Source organism: Crassostrea angulata, chromosome 4 (genome assembly GCF_025612915.1).
Source record: "Crassostrea angulata isolate pt1a10 chromosome 4, ASM2561291v2, whole genome shotgun sequence".
Classification (NCBI taxonomy): domain Eukaryota; kingdom Metazoa; phylum Mollusca; class Bivalvia; order Ostreida; family Ostreidae; genus Magallana; species Magallana angulata.
Genome location: NC_069114.1, coordinates 6794326 through 6815523, shown reverse-complemented (window position 1 = coordinate 6815523; position 21198 = coordinate 6794326). Strand labels below are relative to the sequence as shown.

Here is a 21198-nt window from a genome sequence, read left to right as displayed (position 1 = left end):
TTTTTCTGTAAAATGTATGATATGGTAAAGGATAAGGATTTATTGGGAATCACGTTAATCAGTTATCTTCTTTGAAAACTTTTGATTGTAATATATTTTAAGGACTCTGATTTGCAATAAGAGAACAAAATGTGTAGAAAAAAATGAAAGATTTAATATGTTGATTTGTTACAGATGAGGAGGAGAATTCTGATGACAATTTGTCTCTGGAGGAGATATCAAGTGAAGAGGGCAGTGTTATTGGGGAAGAAGAAAAGAAACCCAGTAAGAAAGATTTTTAAAAAAAATTTTGACATGCATTTTTCGTAAAGAAATACATCATGATGAATTAATCTGTAATCCAAATTAATTTTTCCCACCCAAAAAATTTGAATGTTAATTATTAAATTCTTCCATTATCTTTCGTCTGTTGCCCACACCCCCCCCCCCCCCCCTCTTTTGTCCTGAATTTCAATTTATGGTTAATTCTGTGGGATTGTAGGTATAATGGACATCGTGGATATAGACTGGACAAGTCTGGTTCAGTCTTCACAACCAAAACCGGCCAGTACTGGTTCAGCTCTCCAGCGCTTCAGGGCACCTGCTATCTTTGCCTCACTTGGTGTTTCTAAGGAGTTTGCTGGGGAGAAGCTGTTCCAAAAAATCCAAAGTTCTTGTCAACAGGAGCTTGAGGCTCAAAGAGAAAAAGGTAGGCAGTGTAGTCAGTTTGGGGTTCTTTTGTTGATGAGTTAACCAAATGTTGGATTGCACCTGATGAAGCAGAGCTTCATATTTCACTTATTAGTAAAATTTGAAAAAATTATGCAGATTCAGGGACACCATCAAAACCAGTTGTGTATGAACTACAAGATTCTCTTAAGAAAGTTCAGACAGAGAGATCAACGGCATTTTCCTCCAAAAAGGACATCCTAGCCAAAATCGGCAACTTCCGAAGGGCGCTGTGTGCCAGGAAAGATGTCGAGATCCGACGGAAACTCTGTAGAGTTGACACAGTAAGCGATATTCAATCTAAAATAAACTCTGTAGAGTTGACACAGTAAGCGATATTCAATCTAAAATAAACTCTGTAGAGTTGACACAGTAAGCGATATTCAATCTAAAAAAAACAATATATATACTTTTTACCAAAAATATTTTACAGTATATTTGTTTAAAATGATTGTCAGTTTTTTACGTTTGTCATATTAAAATAATGACGCCATATTTTCAATTATTTCATTCAGAACTTGGACCAATCCTTCAACCCTCCGGTACCAGACCAAGAGCTGTGTAAACTGAGTGCACAGCTTTTGTCTCAGTGCGGCGACGTTTTCCCTGTGAAAAAGGAGGAGACAACTCCCCCAGCCATTAAACCCGAAATACAGTGTGCCTAAGGTTGGCAAGAGGTCATGAGGGGTCCAGCGTTGTAAACTAGCTCAGACAAATGGTTTTGTCATGACATGCATGTTATCTTTTTTGGATCTCAATCCATTAACCATAGGCATAATGTTGTTCCATGTGCAGAGACGCATATCCATCAAAAGTGTGTGTTCAATGATTGTATCTTATTAACAGGATGAAAAGAAAAAAAATATTAAAATATTAATCAAATTAGAGAGTGTTCAGTGTTTATTGAATAGATTTTATTTCTTACAAGAAATCCATTACATAATATTGGGTTATTTCAGTTTCTTATGTTTATCATTGAATTTTAAAAAACTCTTTTGTTCAGAACTATATTTTCATAGTTGCCTCATACATGATGTTAAAGAAATAAAAATGCACAATTTGCAAGTATTTAAATCACAAAATATTGTAATGAATGGTACAATAAATACAAACATGATAATAAATCAATTCAGTGTACACATGCATATTAGTCTAGAATAAATCGAACAACTTTTCATAATGCATACGCGCGTTATTCAATTTGGATGCACACTCCGTTGCAGTTATGAGACCATATCTTTTAAAGAATACGGATTCAATGCTTAACTGTGCATTGAATGCACACATTAGTTTACAAATATGTCATAAAAGGATACTTTGATGAAAATCTGAATACTCGGGGAATAGAGGGGGTTGGTTAACATGTAAAAACAAAAAGCAAATTGTCATTTCCGTCACTCTATTTTCATTTACAGTCAAGTCATACCAACTGTATTTCTGTTAAGTCAATACCTTTACTCAGAAAATTGGTAACAACTTACAATTTGATGAATCAAAAATATTTTTCCTGATATGTCAATTAACAGCACATGTATTATTATGCAATTCATGATTTACCATAATGAATGCAACTCAATAATTCGTATCGATGTTCCCCTGATTTTATTGATTCAAAACTAGTGCACTTCTGTAGCTTATGGCGTTCTGTTTTTTGTGGAATGGTTCCTGTCTCAGTGCCTGTTGATAAGACTGTAACGCTCCGTGTAGATCCCCGACAACGTGCCGACAGATCCCAAGTATCTGCCACGAGAGGTTATACAATTATATATTTTTTAATATTATGCATATATACCAAAAATTACCTTGCCAATTGTAAATATTATTTTCAGAGGATATGTTACATTGCATATTCTAAAGATGATAGCAGTAAGTTTAAAACAATTGATTATATGGATTAGAAAGTTGCAACTAATTTCTTTCATTGAATCGATTAAGAATGAAGGCTATTCTGTATTTTGAGGCGTTCTGTATTTTGTGGAATAGTTTCTGTCTCAATGACTGTTGATAAGACTGTAACGCCCCGTGTAGATCCCCCACAACGTGCTGACAGATTCCCAGTATCTGCCACGAGAGGTCTCTGAGATATAAAGGTACGTAACTCCCGTCATCATAGAGCAGCAGTGTCTGTAGGTCTGTCAGTGACTGTAGACACTGGGACAGGTTACCTAGTCTGTGGTTACACAACATACTTATCATGTCTGTTCCTACATAGGGTGAAATATACAAGGCTGGGTTACCATTTTCTTTACTTAATTTCTGTTCTAAATCCAGCTCCTGTATAAAGTAAATATCACAATCAAGATGTACACTATCTAACCAAGCTTTCTTCATCCGTTTAGACAGGGACCAACCAGCCACACATTCATTGTACCTTTCTCGATCTACTGTGTTATACATGATATAGGGCTGTGTGAGTCTTGATTTAACCAGAGCTGTAACATGAAGCGCCTCTCTATATCTGCATGTTCTGTAGTAATACAGAGCAAGATACAACATACAAGACACATCACCCACTCTACCTGCCAGCTTCAACAAGTTTTTACTCAGTCTGTCTGATCTGTATACTGCCTTATTTGTACTTTCTGTTAAACTATTGTGATTTAGAAATGCTGTTTGAACTAAAACATCTGATGTACATTGCTGTAATGTTAATGTCTGGTATTCTGTAATTGATTGATTTGACAAAATTATTATAACCCTCAGAATAAGATAATTTTTCCATATTTCTTTTTCTGAAAAACTTATAATATCGATTTCGCTTTTGATACCAAATTCTGTATCAGCAATACTCATTACATGGCCCCAAAATGGCTCTATTCTGTAAAGGCTGTTACAAATAAGTTTTTCAATCATTGTTTTGACCGTCGGACTTTGTAGCAAACAGGTCACGCCCATTTCATAATACCCGTTCAGTTGTTCTAACAGACACTTCCGTGCGCCTGTACCTTTAACTGTGGACAACTTCCCGGCAAACATATTATTTTGTTGAATGAAAAAATTAGGAAGCACGCCTCGATGAACGCAATGATATAGACATTTGAAACATTTCCAGAAACAATCCAGTAAGTTATTTGGACACCATGTAATATTTCCTATTTGTATCAGCCAGAACAAAGTAGTTTTTGCAAAATATGAACACAGGAATGGTTCTTCTATATCGCGATTGACGACTTCCATTAAAAATATTTTTAAAAGGCCATAGCACAAAAATTGGGTATGGTTCATGGAATAGACCAGTTTTTGTTCTGCCTGAGAAAAGGATAATCTCCAGTCAAGTTCATTTCCATCGGCTGCAGTTTTAATTCCGACAGGCACAAAGTGACAACCATTACTCAGAATGTCATAAAAAACGTGGTTTTGGGGCCAGTTATGTAGGGTACATCTTTGTTTCCAATAATAAGATAACCGTGGCCAGTAGGAACAATGCAAACAAAGAGCATAGTCAGCTTCTACATTACCAACGAACCCGTTTGCACAAGGACCATGAGTTTTTAAATTCGTGAACGTTTTATTTCCACTTATCTTTGTAAGTATGATTTGTCTCCACTTTACATTTGATATGTACATCCCGTCATTGAACGGAATAACAGATGATGCTATGTTTCTATCTAGTGGTGGCGTCATAAGCTGTAGTCTGACAAACCCCGGTGGTGTTTCAGTGTCCTCCATGAGAATGATGGAATGTTTTGACAGATCATAAACACTGGACTGAGATAAGTCGGTTATCACTTTATGATTGGTATACCAGATCATCGTGTCTTTGTCAGAAGATTTAAACCTGAAACCTTCCCTATGACTACCACTCTTCATTATTCTATAACCTTGATGTATATGTAGAGGTTTCTTTATCATCTCCTCCATGTCCACCACCTCCCTCCTGGCGGTCACTTCTGTCGGTGTCCCTATATAACCATACAGACCCACGTACAGGGCCTCAGACACACGGTGATTGTCAGACATTTTCTCAAATTATGTCCTTTTTGTAATATCCAATTCTCTATGAGAACGACTATTCATGTTGAATTAGGTTGTATAAGTTTTTAATTGATGTTAACCAAATAACAAACAATCTCGGATAACATTTTCTCAGATATGAATTACAAAAGTCACAATTTCCATTTATCAATTAGTCCATTTACCTTCGTACGTGTTTACAAATTGTATACCTGTAACTGAAAATTTCCAGTCTAAAATTAGCGTAATGGATCAACTATGCTGGAATTTTCCCCACAAACGTCTTCTTTCGCTTTAGAAGATTTTCATTAAAATTCTGTTATAAAACAGTAAAATAGTTTCACCTATGTTTTTACTATTACACAGTGGGTTCAAATGGTATTGCAGAAAATTGAATTTTATAATAAATAAATTGATTCCCTGAATTTATTAATAAAACAGTTTGATACTCGAAATTTAGGGTGCCAAGATCCTTCACATGGCTTCGTAATTTAATACATATCATGAATTCTGTTGAAGATTACGCCAAGTGATGGGCAAACTCTGAAAAAAAGAACTTGGTACCTTGTCAGAGTGGGTGAAAAGCATCAGATGTATATTAAAATCTGGTATTAAACGACTCAGAGGTCAAATGAAAACCCTCTATCCTTCTGTTTCAGTAAAGCAGAAGTGAGAATAGAACTAGACAGATTGCACGATCAGTATGTACTGGTCCCTGCTGATAAGGCAAGTAACAACATTGTCTTTATTGGTAAGGTAAATTATATTAATTGCATTTTCAAATAACTAGGGTTTGATCCTACACATGGTACTCCCTTTTATACCCATAGCAGCCTTTCAAAGGAAGAAACACTAAAATCATAAATCGGTTATGGATATCTTTAATATCCCCAAAAACAAAATGAATCTGATTTACCTTAATTGTACTGGGTTCCAAAGCTTCACAAAAGTCCTTAAAAACAGAGATATATAGCAGGTTTCAACAAAGTTCTACCAAACCTCTCTCTTTACTCCTTACTAAAATTCTTACAGTAGTGAAGGAGAAACTTCAAGAGTAATGTACAACAATATACTCCAGAAGTGGTGTGAATCAGATGTGGATACTAAAAAACTCTGAAAAAAATTATATGTATTAAAAATTTTGAGGTCACAGGATCTTACCAAACTCAATAGCATCAAAACGTACGATTTTCCAACGCTTTATACAACCACTCCCCAAGACAAATGAAAACCCTGGCTTTTTTATATCATCGACGGTGTTTCTTCAATAAAAATAGAAGTCGTAAGGATGCTTCCCTTGTATTTTGAAATCTAAAGAATTATTTTGTTAAAAACCATTCTGATTGCACACACAAGAACTCTGAAGCTGACATTAAAAAGATGCTTGAGTTTCTGATAGACAACATATATGTAGTTCTTGGAAATTAAGTCTTCCAACTATCTGTTGCAATTCCCATGGGTACCAATTGTGCCCCATTGTTAGCAGACCCATTTTTGTATTCTTATGAAGCAGAATGATTTAAAAACTAAATAAAAAAATAAATCACTCGCTGTGGCCTTCAACTCAACATTCAGGTATATCGACGAGGTATTATCAATTAACAATTGTTATTTCCATTCTTACGACAACTCGATATATTCCAGTAAACTTGATATAAAATATACCACAAAGTCTGCTTCATCTGTCTCATATTTGGATATTTTACTGAAAATGGAAGTTGATGGTAACCTTACAACAAACCTTTATGATAAACACGATGACTTCAATTTTTCTACAGTCAACTTTCCTTACTTTTGTAGCAAAATACCTTCATCACCTGCATATGGTGTTTTGTCTCAGTTACGGTCAGCAGAGGATGCTCACTCCTCCTAGGCACCTGATCCTACCTCTATCTATTTGGAGGTCCGTGTTTGCTTAAAGTTTGTATTTTGACCATCAAAAACAAATCAAATCATCAACGTGTCGTTTTTTCCTCATTATGACATTTTCCCGATTTTGACATTTACATCGATTATGACATGTCTTTTTGTGACTAGGGGCACACGGCGGGTGTGACCATTCGCAGAGGATGCTTACTCCTCCGTGGCACCTTATCCTACCTCTATTTATGTGGAGGTGCATGTTGTTCTGCTTTGAATTTGTATTTCGTTTTATATATTTTTGAGATTGTTGACGGTTTATTATTGGTGGGTTTTTTTCATCCACTTTGCGTTGATCTACTACATTACGGAAACATTAAATATATGTATATTAATACCTACATAAAAGGTGAAATTGATATCAAAGAATATCAAAAAAGTAATGAAGGCATTAAGTGTGATAAAGTATCAAAACATCAAAATGGGGGCTACTCCCGCAGACCTACATGCAAATAACTGCAATTTGTACTTGCCAGCAGAAAAAGAAAAAAGAGAACATTGTATCTATTTCATCTGCAGTGGCACATAACAATTATCTATTCATGTTTAAATCTATGATATACGTGCATGCATTTAGCTTAATAAAAACAAACAAATGATAAGATATTTTTAAAATGATATAGAATTGATTTAACAAATTTTATTCGATCCTGTAAATTACATAGTAATTGAGTAAGATTTAAGTAAAGAAAGAAGAACACATTTGATGGAATGTGCAAAGATGACCAAAAGTAATGCAGCATGAAAACAATCACGATGTCAGTAAATGTGAAAAATTAAAAAAAAAAGTATTTTGTTTAATTTTCTTATACTTAATAATTGACACACTAATAGTCTTTTCCTATATGCTAATAATGAATCGCGACTAGAATAGAACATCATAACGTTTAAAGGATATTCATTTATCACTCGATCAGATTTACCTTTGTACTTTTTTAACATATGCTTTACCTATCACTGAAAATTTTCAGTTTAATAAAAGAGTTTTTGGCAAACCAGAATGTCTACTTTTTCTTTAAATAAACCTGCGCAAGATTTTTTATAAACTTTAACTTTTCTGTTGCTCAATTTGGACCTTATTCCAATATCAACAACTTGCATTTTATGAATAAATGATAATTCAACTACAAATGATAAAAACGCCGAACTTATTATATATAAGCTATTAGTGACAAATGAAAATCAGGTAACACAAAATCATAATTGTTAAGACATAGTTCGTGTTTCATGCATGCATTAAATGCAGATCAACAAACGTTTAAATATCCAAATAATCGTATATTCGATCAATGATATACCAGATAATGGTCGTCTTAATGTTAATAAATTATTAAACTATGTTGTTTCATATCATTTGTTCTATACGTAGTGGCAGTTTGCATGGCCTGTCGGGTTAACAACGAATGACAAACGTTGATATATCTCAGGTTGTGACCCATATCTATAAGTTATATAGACCTCTCCCCGATGACTTTATAAACAGACCAACGGAGCTGGTGCCTGGCCTCTATGTTCTATATTTCAATCACAATGCACTGGCAGATATATTCACTGAAGTACACAATGGTAAATGTAAAAAAAGACACCTACATGTATTTTGAAGCAGACGGGGAAAGAAACTTGAATGTTTTCTTAAAAAAAAACAAACAATTTTTTTCTGTTTACATCATATAACTTTCGAACAATAACAATGTTCTTTTGAATACATCTATGCTTTAAACAGGAACATTACAGCAAATTTATCTTTGTACTTAAATATTCTCCATTCATATGCCTGCCGAATACTTTTATTTTGAATCGGACACATGATTTCGATTTAGTTGGTTAAATAACCAGTATATCTTTGAGAATGTTCAACACAATGTGATGGACGCGGGTTTCTTATTGAAATAAAGATTAGATGTTACAGTAAAATCACGTATGAAAAAGTGTGTACATGAATTTAAACAATGACGTAAACGGAATAGTTCTGCTAGATAAAAAAGAAACTGCGTTATAAAATATGAAATGCGCCTTATTAATTGTAGAAGCTAAATAGAACATAAAATAAATAATGAAATTAGTCCTGTATAACACAACAATATACTTCCGGGGGAAACCAGGAGACGATGATAAATAAAGACCAGTCTCTTCTGCACCGAGGAGGGAAGCTGACCAATGCCCAACCCTCTTTACAAGGAATGTCAGAGACATATCCCCAGCTGCTCCCAAAGAGAGTAACATATCCCCATCCCTATTTATAAAAGATCAAGGACATATCCATCAAATTTCCTGCTGAAAGGAGCAGGGACATACAGGTTGTGTAGTAATTTTAAAGAATTGCATCGAAGACCAAGGCTAAATCAGACCTTGTTTAAAGATAACCTATCCTGACCGTATGTTCTCACCGTTTAAATAGCCTAAGCTGGCTCATTTAGAATAGTACTTTGCAGAAACAGTTCTCTGGAACCTATTAAAATAATAAGCATTATATGCAATCCCAAAATTTCCTTATTTATATGCATTTATATTAACTATAATCATGTTAATTGGTTTTCATATAAGATTCCTTCAAAGCTACTTGGTGCGATTTAAAATTAAATTTTAAGTACGCTTTTAAACAATAGTTATGCTAAGTATGTGTATAAAAATAGGCATTGCATTAGTTTTCCCGGTCAATTAAGTCACATTTCAATGAAAAAATAATATATACAAATTTTTTTTTACAAAACAAACGACATTGCAAGAGAAGTCACCGGCATACATTCAGAACCTTGTTGATGTATATTTTCCATCAAGATCACTTCGATCAGAGAACTTGAGATTTCTGGTTTCCCAAGGCACGTACCAAATTTTATGGAAATCGGCGTTTCAAAGTCAGTGCAGCTGAACTCTGGAAGTCTTCCCGCAGTTTTAAGACTCGAAGAAAATCTGACCAGTTTTAAAAAGTTACTCAAGACACATCTTTTTAAATGAGCGTTTTATAATTGACCCTTTCATCAGTTTAATTAGATCTTCAGTCTTTAATCTGTGCTGAAAATGTTTTATGAATATTTTAAAAACTGTTTAGCCTATTTTCTATATGTAAACCTCTTTTTATAAATTTATTTGCCTACAATAACTCAATCAATTTTATTTGTGAATGCTCATTGTGTAGTTTTAACGTATTATGTAAAGCGCTTTAGAGTAATTTTATTATATTTAGCGCTATATAAATGTTATGATAATAATGATAATAAAAACAAACGACATTAAAGGGTACTGGGTTATTTTGCCTCTTAAAATTCGTCCCTGATGTCGAGGCTGGTATGATTGTATTACGACTACTTGTACAGAAAGATCATAATGTTTTGCCAATTTTAAAAATAAACCTGTTTACATTTTGTTTACTACTATTTCTGAAGTTTGTTTTGTTTAAATTTGTACACCCCTGCGAATGTTATTGTCATTTAAATTTTAGACCACGTGGATATATTTGACCCTTTTAGTTTCGCAGTAAAAATCGTGCCTCGTGTTTATAGTCTATTTTAGAGAATCTAGGTACTTGTAGTCAAATATAAATTCTAGAGGTTTATTGATTTTAAACTTTATCTTCATTAATTGGTGGATAAAATGTGTTCTAGAAATAAATGTGACAATACAAAATAAAGTTTTTTTTCTGCTGTTGCGACAATTAACTTGCGTAGTAGAGGTCCCCCCTAAGAATTTATTTTCGATCCGCGCCTGACCTAGTAATAAAATCGATAGTAAAACAGACTGTACTATTTTATGCAGAATATTCCTTGAAAATGGCTCGATATACTAAGTTTTTATGCAAAACATATACCCATTATTTTTTTTAAAAACATGGTATTGCACACCACAAGCATTAAACATGGCTATGATTTTATTAAGCATCTGAATGTTTATATTATAAACCCCTCTACACGTGGTTGAACACGAACGATAACTATGTTCTGAATATTATCATTTAATTTAAAAAACCGCTAGATGGTGAAATAAGATAAACATCTTAAAAGATATTGATGTTTTAACATAAATCAAAGTAGAATATGATATGAAAATCGACCAGTGCTTACGTATTTTGAGAATATTATCTGAACACTTATACTTCCGCTCAAAATTTCACAGGAACTGAACAATTCTCGGCGAAGTCTCGTGAACTTTCATTCGAGCACCTCTGGATTTTTTACATACTTAGCAACGATAAATAAAACATTCCGAACACATTCGCAGGGGTGTTGTAGTTAAATTAAATTTGACCAAACAAACAAAATTTAGAAAAAGACCGGATACGACGTACTTACTATACGCCGCGAAATTTTCAAAAAAAATCGTATGCATGTAGGGTTATTTCACCATGCATCGGACACCTTTGGGTTTTTCCCCTTGTTCATGCATCAAATATCGTCCAAATATTTATAAAACTTGTTTAAAAGTTACAGGTTTCCCATTGTTTAATTAATGGAGAAATAATTGTGAAAAGATAAAAAATGTAGAAAATAATGCAAATTAATGAAGTGTTTCACTATGGATCGGATAATATTTACCAAGCATCGGACAGCTATACAGTAGAGATTAAAAATGACAAACTTTCTGGTTTTAATGCAAAAATACAAAGGTTCGGAAAATTAATTTATTCCATTGCTATTCCGATTTCTTTAAATGTAAATCCTCAAATCTGCATATAGGAATTTAGACTAGTGTTTCTATTTAAAGGATTTATCATGAGGGGTTCTTTATCATGCCAGCTCATACAGGAACTTTGTACTAAAGAGACTGTGTCCGTAAAACTCGAATTTTAAGTGGTCTGAGGAAAATATTTGTATCAATATTTCTTTAATTATTTTACTTCACCTTTAAAGTATATTGCAAGGAATGGTCACATAATCTCCTTATCATTAGAAGAAACCATGACTGAAAACTGTCCGATGCATTTTTAATTGTGTCCGATCCATGGTGAAATGAACGTATGGAGCAAAAATTACCTTGACATTAATTGTTCAAATTTCTTGGACTTATTTTAATCAAATTTTGTTTCAAAACTTACTTCTTTCTTATTATTTTACGCAGAGGGTGCATTTTTACTAAATCACAATCAAATGCACGACATTCAAAAAACGATTTAGTGTAAAATTTTCAATGGTGGCGTATAACCTTTTGACGTCATTTTACGATGCCTATACCGCTATTTCTTTGACAATGTGAATATCAAATTCTTAATAATGATAAAGTTCTTTAGTTCAAATTCAGGTATATGGTAAACAACACATAAGCGCATGCACATTTATTTGTTTATTTATAACCAATTTGTCCGATCCAAGGTATGTGTCCGATGCATGGTTAACTCACTCAATATGTAAGAGTTGGCATTTAATACACTAGTCTATCAAATAAAAACAATTTTTGTTTTAGTTATGAAATGATAACAGAACAAAAAATCAAAATCCAAAAATGTTTATTTTTCCATTCAGCTGCAAAAAAGAAAAAAAATTACGCCACAAGTATTATCAATTTCAATAATCATCCCTGTTCGCTCTTCTAAATATCGAGACAGTTGCTTTTTTATTCAAATTTTTAAACGTAGGTTTAAAATATTTCGGACACGAAAAAAAGAAAAAAAATCTAGTTCAACAAACACATTCCATTTAAATATGAAGTTTTACATATGTATTTTCTGCGATTGCGTGGGATATCATCTAGGTGTATATATTTTTATGACTGGTTTGCAAATAAAAGTAAATCGCGTAAAATAATAAGATTTATTGTGATCTATTACAGATGAAGAGGGGAGTTCTGATGACAATTTTTTTTCTGGAGTAGATATCAGGTAAAGAGGGCAGTATTATCGGGATCGGAGAGGAGGAAAAGAATCCTAGTAAGACTGATATTTTTATTTATTTGACTGGCATTTGTCATTGTCAGTTTAAAGTCGAAGCATGCAGATAAATACATCTAAATGATATACATGTATGCTGTGAACATGATTCTAATGTCAATAGTATGTTTTTCCATTATCTTTCGTCTGTTGGGCTCCTCCCCCCTTTGTCCTGAATGCTAATCTATGATTATAACTGTGATAGTAGGTAAAATGGACATAGTGGGTGTAGACTGGAAAAAGCTGGTTCAGTCTTCACAACCTAAACCGGCCAGTACTGGTTCAGCTCTCCAGCGCTTCAGGGCACCCGCTATCTTTGCCTCACTTGGTTTTTCTAAGGAGTTTGCTGGAGAGAAGCTGTTCCAAAAAATCCAAAGTTCTTGTCAACAGGAGCTTGAGACTCAAAGAGGTAAGCAGTGTAGTTATTAAGCTTTTCCGCTGGCAGCGGAAAACCTTACTATTATTCTGAAAAATTTTCAAATTTCTTATTATTTTTTTTTTCTTCTAGACGCCAACTTTGATCATTAATATCTCGCTCGTTTGTTCACCGATTGTTTTGAAATTTTCAGGACTGATAACATGCCGCGTGATGTTGTCGTTGCATATTTTAGTTGAGGAAAATCCCTATCCGGTTTTGAGTTATTCCCCTTTTAGTAAAATTTAACGATTTCTTTTGTCCAGGGGGTTTAGCTTTAACGATGACTGGCAGAGTCTCAAAGATGGGCTGGTTTGGAAGCTAATACATTGAATTTGTGCGAGATATATTTTATTTATTATTTAAATGCAAATAAAAGGGGTGGTATAGATGTTGAAACAAAGGTAAGAAAAAAAATCAAAAAATTTCGCGTATTTTCCGTGTTAGTTTTCTACCTGATAAAAATTTGTTATAACATGTATTTTAAAAGTTCTTGGTCTTACTAAGACCTTTCATTCGGTATACCGAAAAAAGGGCTGGCCCTTATAATTGGGGAGTTGGAGGCGTCCAAAGTTTCTTGTCAATAACTTAAAAAGGAATAAAAATTTCTAATGCATTATTGAAGCAAAGTTGTAAAGAAATTAATTTTGAATCCTTCTATGGTATTCAATTTAATGTTTTCGTAATTTATAGTCAGTATTTGCAGAAACAATTGTTGTCAGTTCGGTCCATTTTTGTGGGGGTGCGCACGTTTATGAGGTTATGAAAGGGCTTCTTGTAATGCACTAACTGATACATGTAGTGCGCAAAAATAATTCCACATAAAATTCCCAAATGTTTTTATTCATATGTACATTTTCATTTCATATAGATGAACCTCTTTGACCTTATTTTTGTTGTTTGTTTCATAACTGTGCCCCTGTCTATATTTAGATGCATTACGAGACTCGGGTAACCGATCGATAGGAGATAGAGTCGCTACATGTAGCTGTATTCAGGCCGTCGCCTAGACGATAGTGCATGTGCTTGTAGAGCTGGACGCACACGTTTAACGCCCCACTGTGTTACTGTAACAGAGACATTTTGAATTGTTTCAGTACTGGGAGATGTGTTAATAAAATGGTTCCAATGCATGGTAATTAAACTCAACTTTTCTACAATACGTATACACGGCCGTCTTATAAAGCACAATGTGTATTACTGAAATGACAAATGTACGCTGGCAATTTAAACGAACGCGGGATTGCTCCCGATAGAACAATTCTTTTAAAGCAAAAATAAATAAATACTGATTTGCGATGGATATACTATAATTATCATCGTGGAGATAATTGTAAAAAGTGAACTTAATATTCGTATACGATAATATTTGAATCCAAAGCCGCTAGTTTTAAGTTACGGTTATTAGGGATATTAATTATGACTTGCCCCGCGTTTCAGGTTTTTTACTTGCAAAACATCTACAAACGAAAATACCAAACAACCTTCAGCAGCAACTTATAAATTATTTATTCCATACACAATTCTAAAGAGGTAATTAAATAAATTTTATAAATGCTTTATACTTGTATACATTCGCTATCTTCCATGGAAAAAAGTGGCATGGAAAAAATGTTGTTCAATGTTCATCAAATACGCTGTAGCCTTAGCAATCGAAAATGATTAACAAACTGTATATTGATAGATTGACATATCAACAAACATTCAGACCCGCAATGTGTTTTTTTACAAGTTCTATAAAATGTAGACTCAATGACTGAATTCTTTACCGTTTTCCGTCTGGGTTATTTTGAATCACGTGTGTACGTTATGTGTAGCCATATAGATGAACACTTTAAGTGTTTAATTTTTAAAAGAAATTGTGTACATGCAGAGCAATGCAATGCTAGAACAATTAAATTCCAACAATGTATATGGTGAGGCCGGTCAGACTGATACTGGTTCTGCTTGTTCTGATAATTATGAACATGAATAATTAAATAAAAATGGTTAAAATTATAGTAAAATTACCGGCATCGGTCTTCTCCGTGCGCGGATCTAGAAGGGGAAGGGTTCCAGACCCCCCCCCCCCCCAGCGAAATTTTTTTCAATTACGTGTTACTGTACATTATAAACTTACCAAATATGCCTCGGACATCCCTTGGCAAACTCAAATAACCGTCTGACTTTTCAACCCCCACCCGGAAAAATTTTCTGATCCGCGCATGTTCCCCCTCCTCGAAATACAAAATTATTCTTCAAAACCCCTTGTAAAATTTCAAGGATCTCCGCATATACATGTATACTAAGAGATTCATTGGCGCTTGCGTTCGATAAAAATGCGTGTAAAACGTTTGCCAATGGTCTTTTTACCTTCGTACCGGGCATAACCACAGTCCTACTCTGTGAATAAAATGCGACGAATCAAACTAGAGACAACGTGTTAAGATCTGTATTTGCTTATAAACATGTAGTATCATCGTGCAAAATGCACTGTTTAATTATAAAAAAAATTTTGACTTTACTTGTAAAATTCAACATCTGTTTCGTAATTTTTTTCTCACAGTTTATTTCTTACAAAGTTACTTTTTTATTTAGTGATTGACACTTTTCAGACTTTATATGTGATTTCAAAGAGACAAAGTGTCATGTCTCAAGGACTGTTAATCTCTTAAAACAACATTGTGCAATTATCAGATTTTCATTTCTTGGACATCAAAGACTCATTGAGTTTATTTAATTATTTTATATCTGTGAACCTTTCACTCAGCTTACTTATATCATTACCTGTCAATTTATACTCATTGTTAAGATTCTTATAGATAGTTATGTACAATTGTCTATGCGCAGTCTGGAATACGGCGGCCAGCCCCGGCCACGTCCGACTCTCCCAGCGTCTTGAGTCCGGAGGCCACTACTGGCCATATCCGAATTGTTTGTAACATGTATGTCTGTTAAATTGTTATAATGTTGCCATCGTTGAGTCTCGTCCAATAATGTGGAATCCTGCATCAATTGCCTGTTTATTTATCTGGAACTGTATACTGGTGGACCTACGGGAATACGGCAAACCTAGTACCCTTCGTTTTAGCTTACGGCCCACAGCGCGCCACTACCTTATACCTTATACACTTTACGCCAACATTCCCTCACCCGGTTCGTACTGCACATGACCGATGCAGATCCAGACGAATTCTCTATCACCGTAAAATCTACGCGGTCACAAAAATATAATACTTTGTTTCTCAGTTTTTACACATCTAATATTGTACTATGGTCAGCTATCAATTTTTTGTAATACGTCACAAGTATGACGCAGCTACGACGGAAAACCTAATCGTTGCTTGCAACGAGCTCGTCTCTAGTTTTGAGATTATTTTGTTGATGAGTTAACCAAATGTTGGATTGCACCTGATGAAGCAGAGCTTCATATTTCACTTATTAGTAAATTAAAAAAAAATTATGCAGATTCAGAGACACCATCAAAACCAGTTGTGTATGAACTACAAGATTCTCTTAAGAAAGTTCAGACAGAGTGATCAACGGCATTTTCCTCCAAAAAGGACATTATAGCCAAAATTGGCAACTTCCGAAGGGCGCTGTGTGCCAGGAAAGATATCGAGATCCGACGGAAACTCTGTATAGTTGACACAGTAAGCGATATTCAATCTAAAATAAACTCTGTGGAGTTGACACAGTAAGCGATATTCAATCTGAAATAAACTCTGTATAGTTGACACAGTAAGCGATATTCAATCTAAAATAAACTCTGTAGAGTTGACACAGTAAGAGTTGACACAGTAAGCGATATTCAATCTAATATAAACTCTGTAGAGTTGACACAGTAAGCGATATTCAATCTAATATAAACTCTGTAGAGTTGACACAGTAAGCGATATTCAATCTAATATAAACTCTGTAGAGTTGACAAAGTAAGCGATATTCAATCTAAAATAAACTCTGTAAAGTTGACACAGTAAGAGTTGACACAGTAAGCGATATTCAATCTAAAATAAACTCTGTAGAGTTGACACAGTAAGCGATATTCAATCTAAAATAAACTCTATATTTACATCTCACCAAAAATATTTTACAGTATTATATTTGTTTAAAATAATTGTCAGTGTTTTTACGTTTGTCATATTAATTTAATGACGCCATATTTTTTATTATTTCATTCAGAACTTGGACCAATCCTTCAATCTTCCGATACCAGACCAAGAGCTGTGTAAACTGAGTGCACAGCTATTGTCTCAGTGCGGCGACGTTTTCCCCGTGAAAAAGGAGGAGACAACTCCCCCAGCCATTAAACCTGAAATACAGTGTGCCTAAGGTTGGCAAGAGGTCATGAGGGGTCCATTGTTGTAAACTAGCTCAGACAAATGGTTTTGTCATAACATTCATGTTATCTTATTTGGACCTCAATCCATTAACCACAGGCATAATGTTATTCCATGTGCAGAGATGCATATCCATCAAAAGTGTGTGTTCAATGATTGTGTCTAATTAAAATGAAAAGAAAAAAATATTAAAATATTAATCAAATTAGAAAGTGTTCAATGTTGACTGAATAGATTTCATTTCTTACGAGAAATTTAATAAATGATTTTGGGTCATTTTAGTTTCTTATGTTTGTTATTTGAATTTTAAAAACGATTGTGTTCAGAATTATTTCTTCATACATGTAGTTGCCTCATACACGATGTTTAAGAAATAAAAATGCACAGTTTACAAGTATTTTAATCACAAAATATTGTAATGAATGGTACAATAAATACAAACATGATACTAAATCAATTCAGTGTACACATGCATATTAGTCTAGAATAAATCGAACAACTTTTCATAATGCACTAGCGCGTATTTTTAATTTGGATGCACACACCGTTGCAGTTATGAGACCATATCTTTCAAAGAATACGGATTCAATGCTTAACTGTGCATTGAATGTACACATTAGTTTACAAATATGTCATAAAACACGGGCCCTGGAAGTTATTGTAAATATATTGCATGTGCATGTATAAAAAAGTAAGGGTAGGACACTCTTTTTGGGGCGAAATCGGGTTTGACGAAGTCTGGGCGTTCCTCAAACGAAATTTCGCGATAAATCGTTCAAGTATACTTTACTTACGACATATGTATACATTCGTTCCGCTCCAATGCTGTTACGTCGAAGAAAAAGGTGTTTTTATACATCCAAGTGCCTAAGAATTTCGCTAGACTGGTTTACATCCGGTTTAATCGCAGTGAATCGAGAGATAAGTTCTGATTGGTTAATAATAAAATAAATCTGCTCGTCAATAAGGTGGCGAAACTGAAAACAATTTATGGTGAGTATGTATCAAATGTTTGAAAGGAGTTATGCATATAGATACTGGGTAGTTTGGCTTTTCAACAATGAAATGCGGGAATAATGAAGAAGATTGACAAATATCGATAAGAAATTAAAGAATTTATTTCATTATTGACCAAACAGAACTTACCTTTCAATTTACCTTTCGATTCACTGCGATTAAACCGGATGTAAACCAGTCTAGCGAAATTCTTAGGCACTTGGATGTATAAAATCACCTTTTTCTTCGACGTAACAGCATTGGAGCGGAACGAATGTATACATATGTCGTAAGTAAAGTATACTTGAACGATTTATCGCGAAATTTCGTTTGAGGAACGCCCAGAATTCGTCAAACCCGATTTCGCCCCAAAAAGAGTGTCCTACCCTTACTTTTTTATACATGCACATGCAATATATTTACAATAACTTCCAGGGCCCGTGTCATAAAAGGATACTTTGATGAAAAATGAGTTAAGTCCCGGGGTTCTAAATACTTGGGGAATAGATGGGGTTGGTTAACATGTAAAAACAAAGAGCAAATTGCCATTTCATTTCCGTTACTCTATTTTCATTTACAGTCAAGTAGTACAAACTCGCATTTCTGTTAAATCAATGCCTCTGCTCAGAAAATTGGTAACAACTAACAATTTGATGAATCAAAAATATTTTTCCTGGTATGTAAATTAACAGTACATGTATTATTATACAGTTCATGATTTACCATAATGAATGCAACTCGATAATCCGCACCGCTGGTTTAATTGATTCAAAACTAGTGCCATTCTGTATTCTGTGGCGTTCTGTATTTTATTTAGTAGGATCTCTCTCAATGACTGTTGATAAGACTGTAACGCCCCGTGTAGGTCCCCCACAACGTGTTGACAGATTCCCAGTATCTGCCACGAGAGGTCTCTGAGATATAAAGGTACGTAACTCCCGTCATCATAGAGCAGCAGTGTCTGTAGGTCTGTCAGTGACTGTAGACACTGGGACCGGTTACCTAGTCTGTAGTTACATAACACACTTAACATGTCTGTCAATACATAGGGTGAAATATACAGGATTGTGTGACCGTTTTCGTTGCTTACATTCTGTTCTAAAGCTAGTTCCTGGATATAATAAACATCATTATCAAGACGTAAATTGTATGCCCAAGCTTTCTTCATGCGTTTAGACAGAGACCAACCAGCCACAGATTCGTTGTACCTATCTCGGTCTACTCTGTTATACATGATATAAGGCTGTGTGAGTCTTGATTTAACCAGAGCTGTAACATGAAGCGCCTCTCTATATCTACATGTTCTGTAGTAATACAGAGCAAGATACAACAAACAAGACACATCACCCACTCTACCCGCCAGCTTCAACAAGTTACCGATCAGTCTGTCTGATCTGTAGACTTTCTTAATTGTATTTTCTGTTAAACTATTGAGATATAAAAATGCTGTTTTTACCAGAACATCTGCCGTACATTTCTGTAATGCTAACGTCTCATATTCTGTGAGTGATAGATTTGACAAAACTGTTATGAACCTCAGAATAAGAAAGTTTGTTCTAATGTTTTCGAATGGAAATTCATTACAACGTATTTCCTTATTGATACAAGCGTCTGTATCAGCTACACTCTTGATATGCCCCAGAAGTGGCTCTACTCGGAAGAAGCTGTTGCATATAACTGGCTCAATCATTGTTTTGACCGTCGGACTTTGTAGCAAACAGGTCACGCCAATTTCATAATATCGGTTCAGTTGTTCTAATAGACACTGTCGTGTGCGTGCACCTCTAACTGTGGACAACTTTCCGGCAAACATATTATTTTGTGGGATAAAAAAATTAGGAAGCACACCTCGATGAACGCAATGATATAGATATTTGAAACATTTCCAGAAACAATCCAGTAAGTTATTTGGACACCATGTAATATTTCCTATTTGTATCAGCCAGAACAAAGTAGTTTTTGCAAAATATGAACACAGGAATGGTTCTTCTATGTTGCGATTGACGACTTCTTTTAAAAATATTTTTAAAAGGCCATAACACAAAAATTGGGTATGGTTCATGGAATAGATCAGTTTTTCTTCTGCCTGAGAAAAGGATAATCTCCAGTCCAGTTCATTTTCATCGTCTGCAGTTTTAATTCCGACAGGCACAAAATGTCAACCATTACTCAGAATGTCATAAAAAACGTGGTTTAGGGGCCAGTTATGTAGGGTACATCTTTGTTTCCAATAACAAGATAAACGTGGCCAGTAGGAACAATGAAAACAAAGAGCATAGTCAGCTTCTTTATGACTAAAAAACCCGTTTGCACAAGGACCATGAGTTTTTAAATTCGTGATAGTTTTATTTTCACTTATCTTTGTAAGTATGATTTGTCTCCACTTTACATTTGATATGTACATCCCGTCACTGAATGGGATAACAGATGATGCTATGTCTCCATCTCGTGGTGGCGTCAGAAGCTGTAGTCTGACAAACCCCGGTGGTGTATCAATGTCCTCCGTGAGAATAATGGTATGCTTTGACAGATCATAAACACTGGACTGGGATAAGTCAGTTATTACTTTATGATTGGGAGACCACATCATTATGTCTATATCAGAAGATTTAAACCTGAAACCTTCCCTATGACTACCACTGTCCATTTGTATATAACTTCGATGTATATCTACAGGTTTCCTTATCATCTCCTCCATGTCCATCACCTCCCTCCTGGCGGTCACTTCTGTCTGTGTCCCTATATAATCACACAGACCCACGTACAGAGCCTCAGACACACGGCAATTGTCAGACATTCTGTGAATTACACTTTCACCAATTATGTCTTTTTGTAATATCCATTTCTCTTTGACAATGACTATTAATGTTGATTTTTCAATAGGTTTTAAATGTTATTAAATTAAAACAAAGACACTATTTTCATGTATCACTTATTCCAAGATACCTTCGTACATGTTTACAACTTGTGTACATGTATATGAAAATTTCAAGACTAAAATGCGATATGGAAAAACTTTTCCATAAATG

General features: G+C 34.5%; 2 protein-coding genes, 1 long non-coding RNA gene and 1 pseudogene across 5 annotated transcripts in view; 2 read left to right on the top strand and 2 right to left on the bottom strand.

Annotated features, from left to right (window-relative positions):
• LOC128180803 (zinc finger CCCH domain-containing protein 13-like) overlaps positions 1 to 17449 on the top strand; it is a 33624-nt gene extending 16175 nt beyond the window's left edge. For 2 of the 3 annotated variants that reach the window (XM_052848957.1, XM_052848955.1), the window contains 4 exons: positions 175 to 264; positions 482 to 688; positions 808 to 992; positions 1224 to 1593. In XM_052848957.1, the coding sequence (XP_052704917.1) occupies positions 175 to 264; positions 482 to 688; positions 808 to 992; positions 1224 to 1373 (632 nt within the window). In that variant the 3' untranslated portion in view covers positions 1374 to 1593. Of the gene's footprint in view, positions 1 to 174; positions 265 to 481; positions 689 to 807; positions 993 to 1223; positions 1594 to 16301; positions 16487 to 17015 lie in introns of those variants that run through there. The other variant, XR_008243256.1, reaches the window with a different exon arrangement.
• LOC128180805 (uncharacterized) lies at positions 1736 to 4887 on the bottom strand. The gene has a single exon (XM_052848958.1). It carries the CDS (start codon positions 4666 to 4668, stop codon positions 2617 to 2619), a length of 2052 nt encoding a protein of 683 aa, XP_052704918.1. The 5' UTR covers positions 4669 to 4887; the 3' UTR covers positions 1736 to 2616.
• On the top strand, positions 12342 to 12848 carry LOC128180815 (uncharacterized). The gene is made up of 2 exons (XR_008243258.1): positions 12342 to 12439; positions 12645 to 12848. It is a non-coding gene; the product is annotated as an uncharacterized LOC128180815 (long non-coding RNA).
• Positions 17450 to 18616: 1167 nt separating the features above from the next.
• On the bottom strand, positions 18617 to 21170 carry LOC128180804 (uncharacterized; annotated as a pseudogene).
• Between the last annotated feature and the right edge of the window lie 28 nt (positions 21171 to 21198).